The 15,208-nt window shown below is 44.3% G+C and overlaps 1 protein-coding gene across 2 annotated transcripts in view; it reads left to right on the forward strand.

Annotated features, from left to right (window-relative positions):
- The first annotated feature begins 413 nt into the window (after positions 1–413).
- Unc79 (unc-79 homolog, NALCN channel complex subunit) overlaps positions 414–15,208 on the forward strand; it is a 236,505-nt gene continuing 221,710 nt past the window's right edge. The window contains exon 1 of one of the 2 annotated variants that reach the window (XM_032908298.1): positions 414–1,075. Coding sequence is in view for 1 of the 2 variants with exons in the window: in XM_032908292.1 (XP_032764183.1) it covers positions 1,239–1,260 (22 nt within the window). In the remaining variant the exon portion in view is untranslated. Of the gene's footprint in view, positions 1,076–1,155; positions 1,261–15,208 lie in introns of those variants that run through there. The other variant, XM_032908292.1, reaches the window with a different exon arrangement.

The raw sequence follows: 15,208 nt of genomic DNA on the forward strand, positions 1-15,208 counted from the left end.
AATTTGAATGAAGATTGGTTCTAATGGCTGGCAGTTAGTCTTAGAGTTTCCGATTTTAAAAGGACTCTTGCCTCCGTTGTATTATTTCACTGTCCATTAATTCTGGGTGGCAAGCCGGATTTTATTGTTCCCATTTTACAGATGGCGAAGAACCACAGGCTAATGGAACTGAGTCTGGAACCTGGTTCTTCTAAGCCTAGGCATCCAATGCTTTTTTACTTTGAGGTGGACTCGCCAGGAGTCTTCCTATTAATATGCATGTTGTCCTTTTGATCGCTTCCCATTTCCATAGGTTTCTGCTTCCCAGCAGAGAGAGGGGCTTCCTAGGGCGCCCAGGCTGGACTGCTGCAAAAAGCATTCCTGGGTTCTTTCTGTTTCCAGTTACTCCTCTTTCTTTTCTGTGGACCCTCCACCTTTACCATCTATGGAAATCTCCTCCTTTCCCTAGCTCCAACCCACACCCCCTCAAGTCGTCTCATAGCCCCCTGGCAGTGGGACCTCCCATCGCTGCTCAGCAGCATCCGCCAGGGGAGGCAGAGGGCACGGAGCGCAGCACGCCGGGAAGCCATGCAGAGGGTTACTTCTCCATTTCCTTCCTCGCAGTCCTCGGGAGCACCGTCGTCGCCCTCCGGCCCGGCTGTGTGCAGCCCGCCCCGGATCCGCCTCCCTGCCCTTCCTCCCGGAGGCTGAGACGCGCGTGGGACGCACCTGTGCTCCTCTCCGGTCACCGCGTCGAGGCGCCGGGGGCTGCTTCGCCCGCAGGATCTACGGGCCTGGAGAACGCCAATGGGGAGATCCAAATGGTCGGGGACTCCGGCACTTTAAGAGGCTTTTCTCTGGGAAACACCCGGCCCCTCCGTGCGCCTTATGAATGGAAATACTCCACCCCGGTCGAGCCCATTTTCCCATTTCACCAGGAGCCGCAGCTCGCTCTCTCCTTTCGGTCTCCCCGCCCACATCCACGCGGGCAGCTCCAGGAGGGGACGGACAGGAAGCCTTTGGCCGCCCATTAAATCCCACCCATTTCTCCGGGGGCGATTTCCTAACCTTCCGGGACCGAATTCTGCAATTTGATGTGCGTTTTGTCCGAATGGTAGCGACACGGGCCTAAGGGAGGGGGAAAGCGAGGGGGTGGGGGGTGGGGGGTATGCGCTCTTTTCCTCGCAACATCGCTGGCGGAGCGAGGGAGCTCACACGACACAGATTTTGGGGCAAAGCCTTTCCATCTGGACAGCACCATGTCCACCAAAGCGGAGCAGTGTAAGTAGCAGCCGGCCCGGCGTTCGGCCCGGCCTCCGGCTGGGAGCTATCGCAGCTGCGGCGTTTGCGGCTGCTGGGAGACCTTGGCATTGTGCTGGTGCGGGGGTGGGGGCTGAGGTTGGGGCGGGTGGCGGGTGGGGGGTGGAAGGAGGTGGGGGAGGGTGGACGGCGGAGGCAGCGCGGCGCTGTCCCCGGTGCTGAAAAAATAATGCAGTCTACTGGGGCTAGCAATGGGGTTCTCCAGACCGAAGACCCCGCGAGATGAAATTAAAATGGGGTCATTCTCGGGAAAAAGAGGCCTCGTATCTTTCAGATAAACATTTCTGTATCTCTTGTTGGAGTGGGGGAAGGGGGGCAGCGGCAAATCAGGGGCGGGGAACTGTCAGTTGCAACCAAAGCCTGCCTGGCCTTCTGAGCATGCCCAGTTCCTGGTGCTGGAGCCATCGGGGAGTTTGAGTCTGCAGTTTCCACTTCGGGTGGAAGAGGCAAGAAGGGAGAGAGAGGGGGAGGGAACAGGGAGCAGGCTGAATTCTGCATTCAGTATAAAGAAAATTAACTCGTGCATAGCAACACCGCTCGTCTGGAGCAACTAACCTCCACTGTGTGGGGGCTTACAAGACAGTGAAAGGAGCTCTGGGAAAATGATCTAATTGGTCTAATGATTTTTCCAAAGAGCAGGCTTTCTTTGTAGGGCAGCTTACACAAACCGTAATAGCACAGGAGGAGTTTGGTTGTACCAATAATGACTGACTCTGTGCTTGGCTGGTAACAACATGGTAACTCCATGTGGACGGAGGATGTTTCCAGCATGGTCCCCATAGTAACTCCGATTGCAATGTGCACTAGTAGGCCTTGGGTATGAACTTGGTAGGTTGGTTGATTTGATTGTTTACCTGAGTGCACTTGAGGGACTCAGAAACTTAAGCTTTTGGTTGTAAATAAATGATCATTTTTAATAAGCAATCAGTTGGTATTTCATGCAAGAATAACTAGAACTTGTTTTTCGAAATGATTCTTTGTTCTTTGTATACATTTATTCTGGTAATGCTGTCACTATTTAAGACTGTGTAACTCTTCTTTGGAACGGTACTAACATGGATTTGGAATGTGTTAGATAAAATGCTGTACACCGTTTATCCACCACATAAGACTGAATGAGCTGGAGATCACACAGTGCCCAGACTGATGTTTCTTTAGACATTGTGTGTGTCCACTTTCCACCAGAGCTTTTGCCATGATTTTGAAATCCAGAACATCTGGGTTTAAATGTTAGTTTTGCCTCTCTTTGACCTTGGGCAAGATAACTGACCCCTCCAAACTTCATTTCCTCATCTGTAGATCTGGGGTGAAGCTGCTGACGGTGTGGTTGTGATAATAAGTAAGAAAATACACACGAAATATTTCATGATCCCAGCATATAGCGTATACCCAGTATATGATTCCTACAACGCTACCAGGCAGTTCCCATCTCAGTTATCCATCTCTTCTAAATAGTGAAAAAAAGTCTATGATTTTTTTTGCCCGTTTCCAGAAGTCAAATGTACCCTCAAAGTTAAATTCTGTTTCTACAGAGACTTTCAAAAATATCGGATGCTTATTTTCACTCGTTTTACAGTGTATGTAACAGAATCAGTGCAGAGCTCCCTACTTGAGGACAACATTAGTGCCCCTGAGAACTTTATTGTCCTCTGGTTATCAAGAAGCCCCACCACCTGTCACTTGATTCTGTAACATATTATATAAGTGTTTTCAGGTTAAAGCCAGTGGATATCACTGTCCTCTTACTGCGCTCTCCTTCTTGTGTTGTATTTTGATGTCTGCCTGGTGTTTTGTTTTGCTTCTTTCCTGGGCAGTGAATTCTAAGCTGGAAGAAAATCCAGACCAGGGCTTGGCTGTGGACTGAAAGACAACTATGTTATACTTGTTTGCAAAACAGATGTTTTTGGCTGTAGAGAATAAACTGGACTCTAGTTTGGGCTAAAATATGTGGATTTGAGCTGCACATGCCCTTCTGATGACCTGTGAGACCTGGGTCAATTAGGTTAATAGTTTTGTGCCTTAAAATCGCATCTAAATTGGGGAATAACTGTAATAGCTATTGTTGGAGGTCAAAGGGGATAAATAAAAGGAGGCCGTTTGGGGGCCTCATAGACATATTTTACATTGAGAGTTAGGAATTTATTCCTTTTCCTCCTTTACACACTAACACGAATGGACGGGATGTGCACTCCAGAAAACAGAGCAGCAGCAGAGAAAGCTGCACAGTGGATAGCTGTAAATGCATCCACTAAGGCAGAGTTGCAGACCGCAGTTTATCCTTGGACTTGGTAGGAGTACAGCTATTTGGAGAAGAGAAAGCAGAAAGGACCAAAAAGAAGATTTTTTCCCCCTCTTGTACTGGGCGTGAAGATCACCAGAGGGAAGAGGAGAGGCAGAAGTCCTTTTCTCCTCTGCAGTCAGGAGCATGCACAGTACAGCCTTCTTAAGAACCAAGTAGGAGGAGGATTGGGCTTAATATAATATAACGAGATTATTTCATTACTCTTTTTTTTTTCTTGGAGCCTCTTGAGAAGTGAAGGTTCCACATACAGGAAGTGGATATAGTTTGGTTGAGGCAGCAAGAGGAAGTACTTGCATTTCAACCCAAACAGATTACGTGTACCTCTGAAGTGTAGAGTATCAGGGAGCTGGGACAAACGGTCCTCATTTCGTGTGCAGTAGCATTTTCTTGTATGCGATCAGCAGCCACGGTGCAAGATAGATCAGTTTTAGTGAAGACGTGTAGTTGGGAGCCTGTGTGAAACTTCCAGTCTCTGCTGTCTGCAGAGCTTGCCTGAGAACAGGAGGTAAAAAACCTCCCAGCATTTTCTCAGGCAACTGCAGAAGAGACAGTTTCCTCTTCGTGGTCCCCCACCCCCCTTACAGAGTCCACTGTAGTGAAGATGCTCATATAGATGTAGCATTGTACATGTAGATGCACATGTAGATGTGGGAATGGTTCAAATAGGAATTCATGATCTATGTGGGTTTCTCAAAAGTGTTCTACCACCCCTCCCCCAACTTTTTCTTTCCGTTGGTAGTTAGCGATAACCGACCTGGAATGTATGAGGGGGAGGGGTGCTCTCTAGCATGAGCCTTTGCTTTTGACAACAGCAGAGTCTAGGGGTTGTCACATCAGGTTGTGGGCTTGGTTTGAACCTTGACTCTGCCTCTTGCAAGCTTTGTGACCTTGAGCAAGTCAGTTTAACTCATCTGAGTTTTGGTCGAACCATTTATAATTCGATAGCTGTTATGAAGACGACCAATGGAAAGCACTCAGCACCGAAGGCTGGCACACGGTGTGGAGTGGAGAGGAGATGTGGCCTGCTTTTGCCATCAAAAAATACAACCATGTACTTGCTACCAAAGTGGGGGGTGCATATAAACTCTGAGTCTAGCTTTCTAGAATGCAGCAAAAATTTTAAAAAGTGATATTACTTAAATGGTACATAGACTATTGGGCGAGACTGCACTTCTTGTCTCTTTTGCATGGGGATTCTTAGAGTTGATATTTCTGGCAAAGTGCTCGTTGGTTACCTACATAGAACCAGTTTTTTGCTTTTTTTTTTTAAGGCGTGAGCTGCCTTTCTGTCATCCCTTGTGTTGTGATGACAGTGTGACAGTTGGTAAATGTAAATCCTGTATCTGAACCCGAATCCCCATCATAATGTCTGTCAAAATTGGAAATCAACCACTAATAATTTAAACTCAAGATACCTAATCATGTAATAGAAATGTGTATATTATTTTTTAATGTGTTCATTGACTTGGTATCTTTGTTTTAATAATTAAACATAATTTTGATTACATTAGAGGCATTTAGAAAAAATTTAAGTTACAGTTGTGCGTGTGTGCATGCGTGTGTGTGCATGTGTGTGTGTGTGTATGTGTGTGTGCATGTGTGCATGCGTGCGTCTTGCGTGCGTCGTGTGTGTGTGTGTGTGTGTGTGTGTGTGTGTGTGTGTGTGTGTGTATCTTGCACCCCATGGGATGCATGTCGAGGTTAGAGGGCAACTTTCTGGAGCCTTTCCTTCTAGCATGTGAGTTGGAGGACTGAACTCTGTGTCGGGCTCGGTGGCAAGCACTTCCTGCTTTACCCATGAAGCCATCTTGCAGGCTGCAGACAAATTCTTTTAAGACTGGATCTACTTAGCGGTCTAAGGTTGAGCTCCTTCCTAGGCAAGCTTAATCGTCCTGCTGTATAAATCAATAGACGGCTTCCTTTTTTTTTTTTTTTTTCCTTCCATATGAGAAAGTCACCAGGATAGAAAAGCATTCTTCCTTTGAACACAGGACCTGCAGTCTTGGGGAAAAAAATCTTTGCATAACACCACAGAATAGCTTCTTGCAGGGGAAAGGCTTGTTCTCTTCATATACGCAACAATTAGTGATTTGTGATTGTAGAACAAACAACGGTTTTCGGTTTATGTTTTACACGACTCCTCTGTGTTGTTTGATACTAATTAAGGCAGCCCTCAAACTCTCCCATGTGTCTGACTATCTCTACTCAGACCTTTTTTTGTGTGTGTGTGGGGGCTATGTTTTGCTTTTAAATTATTTGCCCAAAATTCCAAATTTGGTCCAGCCTCATTCTCTCCCCTCCCCAATGATATCGGTTACTTCCCTCCTGTTCTAACTCCCCAACACAGCCTGCCAGTCCAAGCATGTATCTTGAACTAGATGCCCTTATCTCTTCAGGCATCGGGCATGCAGGTAAACACACTCACTGTTTTGTCTCAAAGTGGTACATTTTAAAAATGTTCATCTCGGTGAGTGGCGCCGTTTGTTTCAGTCAAACAATCATGAGTCTTCCAAGGTTTCCCCTCTCCACAACAGCTATCCAGAAAAATCACCAAGCTCTCCATCTTCTAGCTCACCTGGCATCGTCTCTGTTTTATAGTTTCCCTGTGCTGGCAGTGGGCTGAGTATTTAATTCTGTCAGTGCACCGTGCCCTTTGTTCGAAATGTTCTTTCCCTCTGTGGTCCTTGGTGTCGCGTGGCTGACGCTGACTTAACGCTGAGTGTCTAGTTCAGATGCTTTGCTCTACTGTCCATCTCCTCCGTGTGCACTTAGATGCCGTATTGGATTCCAGCAATTAGCTTGGTCATTAGGCCCCTTAATTTACTTGGTGTGCGTGTATAATATTGTATTCTTATCATAGCTCCTGGATGTGTCACGTTGCTGTTGCACACATTTTACACAAAAAGTAGATCTAGAAGAAATAAAAAATGATTGAGGGTGGATGGAAAAAATGTTTTTTTTTTTGTTATGGAAGGATTACATAATCAAGTTCTCGAATATGGTTTTATGCTTTACTTTGTATTATTACAAAATTTGGCTCTCTCTCCAGTGTGAATATTGCATAAAATTTGTTTTTCAAATGGATTTATAATTGTCAAAATACTTGAGACTATAGTTGCTTAATCAAATGTTGTAGTGTTTATATAACAAGTTACATTTTTATTGAATATTGAATATGATTTTGATTCTTTCTAATTAGCTAAAATTTCCTTTTATTATGTTTAGCATGATAATTAGGATTCCTAATTGGTAGGCCGTCTTAGCCCACAACCAGCCAATTGGTTTTTGTCAGATAAAGCGGCAGTACATGAGAAGTCAGAGATCCCTTGAGACGGTTCCTGTTCAAGTCCTATGCCCCGGCTTTCCAGCCATGTGTAGGGCTGACGTTGAATTCTTTTGTGCTGTCATGGTGTGTTAGAACAGCGGCACTCAACCTTCCTAACTCCGTGACCCTTCAGTGCGCATCCTTGTGTTGTGGTGACCCCAACCGTAGAATTACTTCCATTGGTACTTTATCGCTATAATTTTGCTGCTGTTAGGAATCGCCATGTAAATATGTTTGCAGACAGAGGTTTGCTGAGGGGGTCGAGGCCCACAGGTTGAGCACCACCATGTTAGATGTCCATGTGCCTCGATCTCTTTCTTACATGCTGAAGATTTATGGCGGCAGACGTAAAGTGAGCAATGGCGGTGTAGATGTGCAGAGAACTAGCTAGCATGGACTCACCGATAGCCTAGCTTTCCGTGGTGGGCAAAGCTCAACCATGTTCTGCAGCTTCTTTCATCTCAAGCGTCCTATTTCTGTCCTGCCTGTCTGCCCTTCTAACTCTTCTAACGGCACACAAACCATCACGAGCCTCACTTTATACTTGACGTTGGATTAGACGTAGGGAGGTGTCCAGCATCATTTCTGTCAATCCCAGAGACTGACTGACTGGATAAAATTGAAAGGATGTGTGCACACATATACGTTTGTGTACATGTAGTGTGTTATTTTAATTGTAAGGACAGATGGGCTTGTCTTAGAAGTTGAAAAAGATGATAACTAACTCATGATCATATAACCAACTTGGCATAAAGAGTTACACACACACACACACACACACACACACACACACACCAAATAAAATAAGATAAAATAAAAAAGGTAAGGTAAGAAAAATAAAAGCCAGGCACGGTGGCTTGCACTTTAATTCCAGCACTGGAGAGGTGAGATAGATATATCCCTGGGGCTTACTGGTCTACCAGCCTGGCCTTCTTGGTGAACTCCAGGTGAGACAGGGTGGATGAACCTCAAGATGAATAGTCCGTGAAGCTGTCCTTTGGCCTCCACATGCACAAGAGTGTACACACAGAGGTCTCCCCTGTTCTGCTCCACAAGAGTTATTTACATTTGAATCTTAACCTCTCACAGGGAAGTTTAGATATTTATTGTTTCTGCCTTCTTATGCCAAACAGTTTGGTATATATCACTTCTAATGTTAGCTTTGAGAGAGAAGGGCTAATACACTGGTACTCTGGTGTTCTCTCAAGTATTCCTTAGATAGATCACTTCCTTCTCTTGCCATTGCCAATTAGTTACAGGTTTACCATAGCATTTCTCTATTATGACAGCCTTCTAACATACATCCCCGAATCTGCTTCTGTTGGCAGATCTTGGTTGTCAGTTCGACATAGATGGGAAGGAGGAAATTTATTTGAGAACGTTCTTTCCACCATATTGGGCTGTGGGCAAGCCTGTGGGAGCATGTTCTTGATGGATGATTGATGTGGGGAGGTTCAGCCCAGTATGGACAGTGTTGTCTCTGTGCAGGAAGGCCTGGGATATAAGAAAGGTAGCTGAGTAAGCCAGAGGAATATGCCGGTAAGCAGTGTTCCTCTGTGGTCTCTGCTTCAGTTCCTGCTTCCTGGCTCCTGCTTGAGTTCCTGCCTTGTGTTCCCTTGATGATGGGCGTACCATTTAAGCCAAGTTAATCCTTTCCTTCTCCAAGCTCTTTTTGGTAAGTGCTTTATCACAGAAAGGCAAAGCTAGAGTACTGTTCTTCTCCCCATCAAATGTATTGTCATACAGCAGCCTGGATGACCCATCAAGAATACAGAGACCAGCCTGTCAGTCAGTGCCCTCAGCTTTAAAACCATGGGTAACTGACCAGCACCCCTGACCTAGGTCAGAGCTCAACAGAACCATCACTTACTAAACAGTTGAACACTGAAACATGTGTGGGGTAACTGCCGTTTGGTGGTAGCATTTCAAAGATCCCAGAAACTTGCCTTTTCTCACCACCACTTAAAAAGTACATTCCAGGTTTTCTGTACCTCCTCCTTCAGAGGTGGAATTACAAAAGGACTCATGACCTATGCTCACCCAGTTACTGCAGAGTGCAGGAATCTTTCTCTCCATATAAGAATATTCCTTTAGGTTGGCTCATAATAAAGACAAGTTACTGGCTGACTACTTCCGCCAGCTGTGTTAACTGGAATAAGCCCATTTGCCTTCATTCTCTACTTGTGCAGCTGAAGAAAAAGAAGAAAGGAAAAAAAGGAAGAGAGAGAGAGAGAGAGAGAGAGAGAGAGAGAGAGAGAGAGAGAGAGAGAGAGAGGAGCTGTGTGTGGCTATGTCTCCATTTTCTGTGACTTCTTTAGAAAGTACCAGAACCTGGTTGGCTTAAAACAGCAATATCAAATACAGCCCAGACAGTTGAGACAGTTGGTGTTTTTGTCTGTCTTTTTCCATGAAGTGGGTCTCACGATGCAGCATCCTACAGCCTAGAGCTGGCCATTCTGCCCTTGCATCTCATACTCAGGTACCAACACGTGTGATTTCTAGTAAGAACACAACGGTATTTCTTTGTTAAGTAGGATATCCTTTTAGATCCTGGTAATATCCGGTAACAACATATCCATCTATCAATTATTTGCTTTATTAGGTTAAAAATATTCATTTTATTTTTACTTTATGTGTATGCGTGAGCACCTGCATGGATGTATACGTGCCACTCGCATGCTTGGTGCCTGAGGCCAGACGCGTCAGATCCCCTGGAACTGACGTTACAGGTAGTTGTGAGCCACCATGTAGATCCTGGGACATGAATCCTGGTCCTCTGCAAGGATAGCAAGAGTTCTATTTTTTTTTTTTTTTGGTTCTTTTTTTTTCGGAGCTGGGGATCGAACCCAGGGCCTTGCGCTTCCTAGGCAAGCGCTCTACCACTGAGCTAAATCCCCAACCCGATAGCAAGAGTTCTTAATCTTTTAGTTATCTATCCAGTCTCTGAAGCTCTGTAGTCTGTCTGTCTGTCCATCCGTCTGTCCGCCCATTAGCTCTAGTGAGTACTAAGCTAAGTTCATTTTCTGTATCCACTGCAAACATATGGCATCTTTTAACTTTATTCTATTTGGAAAACCTTGAGAAACTTTGTAATAACAGAAATTAGTTGATTGGTTGGCGGGGTTTGGAGGAGGTAGAGTAGGGGTGAGCCCCAATCAGGATTTGGGGACAATCTTCTGTTTGGTATTGGAAGTGAGTTTGGGACACTTTGTCTTGCTCTGCAGCATAGTAGCGTTGAGACCGTTCCTTCTTAAATGTGCTTAGTGTCCCCCGTGGAACCATTTAGTTGAGGGCTTTTTTTTTGTGATAGAATTTTTAAACTTTTCTGTTTGTTTTATAACGTGTATTATTTAGACTTTCTGCTTTTTTTCCCCACTGGGGTGAGATTTGGTATGGTTTATTTTTCAGAACAATGATGATACATTTTATTTACATTTTCTGTTTTGTTTGTATGGGGTTATGCAAAAGTCCCTATGAACTCAAAAGTCCTCAGGTTTGATATTTGTTTCTCTTTATCCCTTAGAGTGAGACTTTCTCCCTGGGCCTCCTACACATTAATTTCAGTTTTTCTTACTCCTTGCGTTTTTTCATCTCGTTATTTATTTTCATGAGTTTTGAGTTTCTATTAATTTACTTTTTATCAACATACGCACTCCATATAATATATTTTTGGTGTTTCCTTTGGTTGTAGCTTACAGATTTCTGGTCGCAGATTTGAGATAGTATTATCACTATTTTCAAGAAATTTCTGCAGTAGAATCTCATGCTTTGCCAAGAGCCATTTACAGTGTAGGATTCCAACGTGGTCGGGTATTTTGCTTTTCAGTCTTGTTACTGATTTCTATTTTTATTGCACTGCATTCTAGAGATGATGAGGGGCTGCTATTGTTCTTTAAGACGTTCAAGTTTTTCCTGGTTTTGCCCATGTTCCATGCGCACTTGAAAGACAGTAGTAATGTCTGTCATTGATCAGACTATCACACTCGGCAGATATCTACATGATTTTGATTAGCTCTTCTGCACCCTCTTGATTGTAACCGCACTTGATTGGGTTGGGAGAGGTATGTGGAGGTCTTTTGGATTGTGGCTGCTCATGGAAGTTACTCTCGTTGTATTGGGTGCAAAACTATCCATGACCACAACCGTCGCTGTGAGTGTAGCCTTCAGGAGCATGCCACACGCATGCACACCTAGGAATACTTGGTGACCTTGTCAGGCGTCAAGATGGTGGCTCCTGTTTGCTTCTTTATTTCTTCATACATCTTGATACATCGTCTTGCTTTTAACTCCTTTGAGCTTCTTTGTTTAGATGTGCCTTTTCTATTCTGTCTAGGGTTGGGTTTTTCTTTATTAGCTAATCTGAAAATCCCATACTTTTAGTAGGTGAGTTAAACCCATTTACATTTGCTGATAGGATCCATGTTTGTCTTATTCCTATCATTCTTTTATTTATTTTTTTTACATTTTTTATATCAAAGGGTTTTTCATATGGAGTAGGTTTTTAATTTTCTTATTTGTTCTATTCATTACATTTATATTCATTTTCATGTAAGGGTAATTAGGTCGTATGTTTGGGGGCCAACTATTTCTCCATATTGAACAGTATTGGAATTATTTGTAGCCCCCCTCACCCAGTATCTGGTATAAAATAGTATCTCTTTATTTATAATTAATGCCTATTAGTAAGTCATATCTACATGCACTATTTATTCCCCAGACTTTCAACTTTTTAATAATTGTATAGTTGTTTCTGTGTTCCCTCTCTATAGCCGTGTCTCAGCCTTAATCCTCGGGCTCACTAACAGTACCCACCACTTATTCCTTCTCACAGATTCTACCGGAAGGGATCGCAGGCTCAATATGCCCTGAGTTTTGGCAGGTTTATGAGGGTTTGTTTATAGCCTTGTGCTTGACGACTAGGTTGGGTACATATAAAACCCTAGACTTACACTTCCCATATTCAAAGGCCTTAAATTTGTTGAAATTTTTCCTTTGGGTGTTAAGAGCTGGTAAAGTGGGCTGCCAGTATTATTGCCCTTCTCTTGCTTACTGCTTTTGTCTGTTTGCCCAAATGACCCTTCGAAGTGGCTTTTACGGGACATGACATGATTTATTGTTGGCTGTGCTGAAGTCATTGCCGTGTGGCCTTTCGATATTCAATTTCAAGATGTTTGAGGAAAATGTTTTGAAACTATTGTTTTGATAGTTGTTTTGTCCTATTTTTGCCTTTTTCTCATGATCCACATCTTAGGTATGCGTTTCTTTAAACAATTGTTTATTTATATGTGTGGGTACTTTCCATACACATTCGTCTGGGTGCCATGTGCATGCCTGTTGCCCATGGAGACCAGAAGAGGACACTGGATCCCTGGAAGTAGAGTTACAGATGGTTCGTGAGCCACCATGTAGGTGCTAGGAATCGAGCATGGCTCCTTTGGAAAAACAGCCAGAGCTCTTACTCACGGAGCTCTCTCTCCAGCCACTCAATCTTTTATTTATTTATTTTTAAACTATCTTCTGAGTAGATCATTTTCTGTTTTAAAAAAACCTACATGTTTTTATCTCTAAAAATATTTATTGGTTTTGTATGTGTTTATGTGAGTCTATAGGCATCTGTGTATATGTGCATTCGTGGGTGTCAGAAGAGGCCTCCACTGTCATTCTCCACGTATTCCTCTGAGGCAGGGTGTAGAGGAATCCAGCAATATGGCTGCTCTGGCAAGGGATCACATCCAAAGATATGGTCTGGCTGGGATGGAGACACGCCACGCATCTTTAATCCCTCTGACTAGAATACAGACGTTCCCTTAGCACGTACCTTTGATCTCTCTGGCTGGAGTGTAGACATGCCTTTAGCATACAGCTTTAATCCCAAATAAATGCCATCTAATTGAGGGGCAGACAAAACGATGAATCAGAGAAAGATTTGACAGGATGAGTCAGAGGATATACCCAGCTCTCACAAGGACGGCAAAGAGAGGCTACTTAAGCGCATGGAGGGAGAGAGAGTCAACTGAGTTCAGCTGAGTTCAGTTGGGTTAAGTTTGGTTGAGCGCAGTTGTGCTCAGTTAAGTCTGGGGCAGTTCAGTTCATAGAGTTCAGGGGCAGTCTTTCCAAGCAGAGTAATTCAGACAGAAACCAAGGGAAGCCAATTTGAATCAGTTAGCTTGGAGAGGCGTTTGGGCCAGAAGAACCGAGTTCAGAACCAGCCTGCCAGAGCTCAGAAAGAACTAGAAAGGGTAAGTTTGTTCAGCAGTAAGTCTTGGACGCTGAAACATTCCAGGCCTAGGTTAGCAGAAGGAGGCTGGAAGCTGAAGCCTTCAAGACTGGGCTTGTGGAAGATCAGATTGTACAGAGGTTAGAAGCATCCAGGGTTAGGTCTGGGGAGAGTGAGAACAGAAATAGAAATGCTCTGGGCCCAGCCCAAGCCATGTTCATAAAGCTTGGGTCTGGCTCTCATCTCTCATCCCTTCACCTGAGACAATAAAAGCGACATTTACACTTACAGCAGGGTCTCTCCCTGAACCGTGGGCTTGCAATTTCTCAGCTAGGCGAGAAGCCAGCAAACCTCAGTGATCTGTCACTGGCCCCTCAGAAGGGGTTAGAAGTAATTTGGGGACATCTAGCTTGTGCAAGCCATGGGATCTGAACTCTCTAGTCCTCTTAAGTATTTATTGATGAGCCATCTCTCCGGGCTTCTATTTAAAAAAAAAAAACAACTAAAAACACAATATGCCTTGATTAGTCACTTTTGAACTAGCCTATTTGTGATGACTCCACACATACACTCATTCAAGTTACTTAGCCCCTAACTTGAAATGTTAACTATAGATAGAAAATGGACACCGTTTAGTTGAATATTGTCATCTCATGACTACCATGTTATTATATGTGTGAGCATTAGCTCGTAACCGTAAGCATTTGGCTGTATCACTATGTTTTGTTCCGTTTGCCAAGTTTGGAAGCCGTTTCCTATAGCAAGACCAATCTGTCTTCAAAATGTGGCTGGATGGATTTTTTTCCCTAGATTTATACATGCATGTAGGCATGCATGTATCATAGTCAGCGTGACGGGGCCCTCACCACAGAGGACTGCCTGCACTTTTAACCACCATCTGCTCCTTCTACCCCAGCTCCAGAAGGACACTCACTTGGGTCTGTCACGGAAGTATTGTGTTTTGTAGAATTTCACATAAATGGAGTCGTTTGTCCCTTAGCCGTTCTTATTTATCTTTTGGTTTTGTTTTCTTGTTCAGCTGAGACCACCGGTTACTTTATAAGGAGGAAATGGTTTTTAAAGGTCATTGCCTGTGTCTGTTTGGGGCCATGGTAAGCTGTCACACCATGGCAGGACCATGTAGCGGAGAAAGCTGTTCAGCTCATAGCAGTCAAGGAACAAAGAGAGGAGAACCTGGGTTTCCAGTAGTTCCTACTGGGGCACATGCCTAGGACCTGACATCTGTCCATTACGCTCACCCCTTGAAGGTTCCACCACCTCCTGACAGTGCCACAGGTTGGTCACCTTTGGGGAACTCCTATTAAGACTATAGCAAGTCTTAATTAGCACTGTGTATTTGAAGGTCACTTGTGCCATATGCATTTTTATGGCTCTGTAGTATGCCGGGGCACATGTGTAGTCCCCTTCCTTTACACATTCCCCATTCAGTAGATATCCAGAGAGTTTCCAGCTCTTGGACCTTGTGGATGGTGCTGCTGGGAATGTCGGTGTATGTGTTTCACCTGGGATTCATTTTCCATTTCTCTGTGTTTTGAGCCTGCATCTCACTATGGGCTCCTTGCTAGTCTGAAGTTCACTATGTAGTCCATCTAGATTGGCCTTGAATTTACAGTAATTCTTCTGTCTCAGCTTTTCAAGTGCTGGGATTGTAGACATGGCCCAAGTGCCTGGCTTTGGACATGTTTCACTGTGTGTGTGTGTGTGTGTGTGTGTGTGTGTGTGTGTGTGTGTGTGCATGTGTGTGTGCATGTGTGTGCACGTGTGTGTGTGTGTACATCACTATACAGATATACATGTGTGCACATATAGAGGCCAGAATAGGATGTTAGGATAACCCCTGCTGTTCTGTCTTATTTCCTTCAGGCAGGGCCTCTCACTGCACCAGAAGCTAGGCTGGCAGGCCAGTGAGCTCTGAGGGTGCTCTGTTTCCACTCTCAATGCTGAGGTTGTAGGCACATGCAGGCATGCCTGGCTTTTTATGTGGGTGCTAGAGATTTGAACTCAAGTTCTTATGCTTACCCCGAGTCATATTCCTTACCTCTGT

This window comes from Rattus rattus, chromosome 7 (genome assembly GCF_011064425.1).
Source record: "Rattus rattus isolate New Zealand chromosome 7, Rrattus_CSIRO_v1, whole genome shotgun sequence".
Lineage (NCBI taxonomy): Eukaryota > Metazoa > Chordata > Mammalia > Rodentia > Muridae > Rattus > Rattus rattus.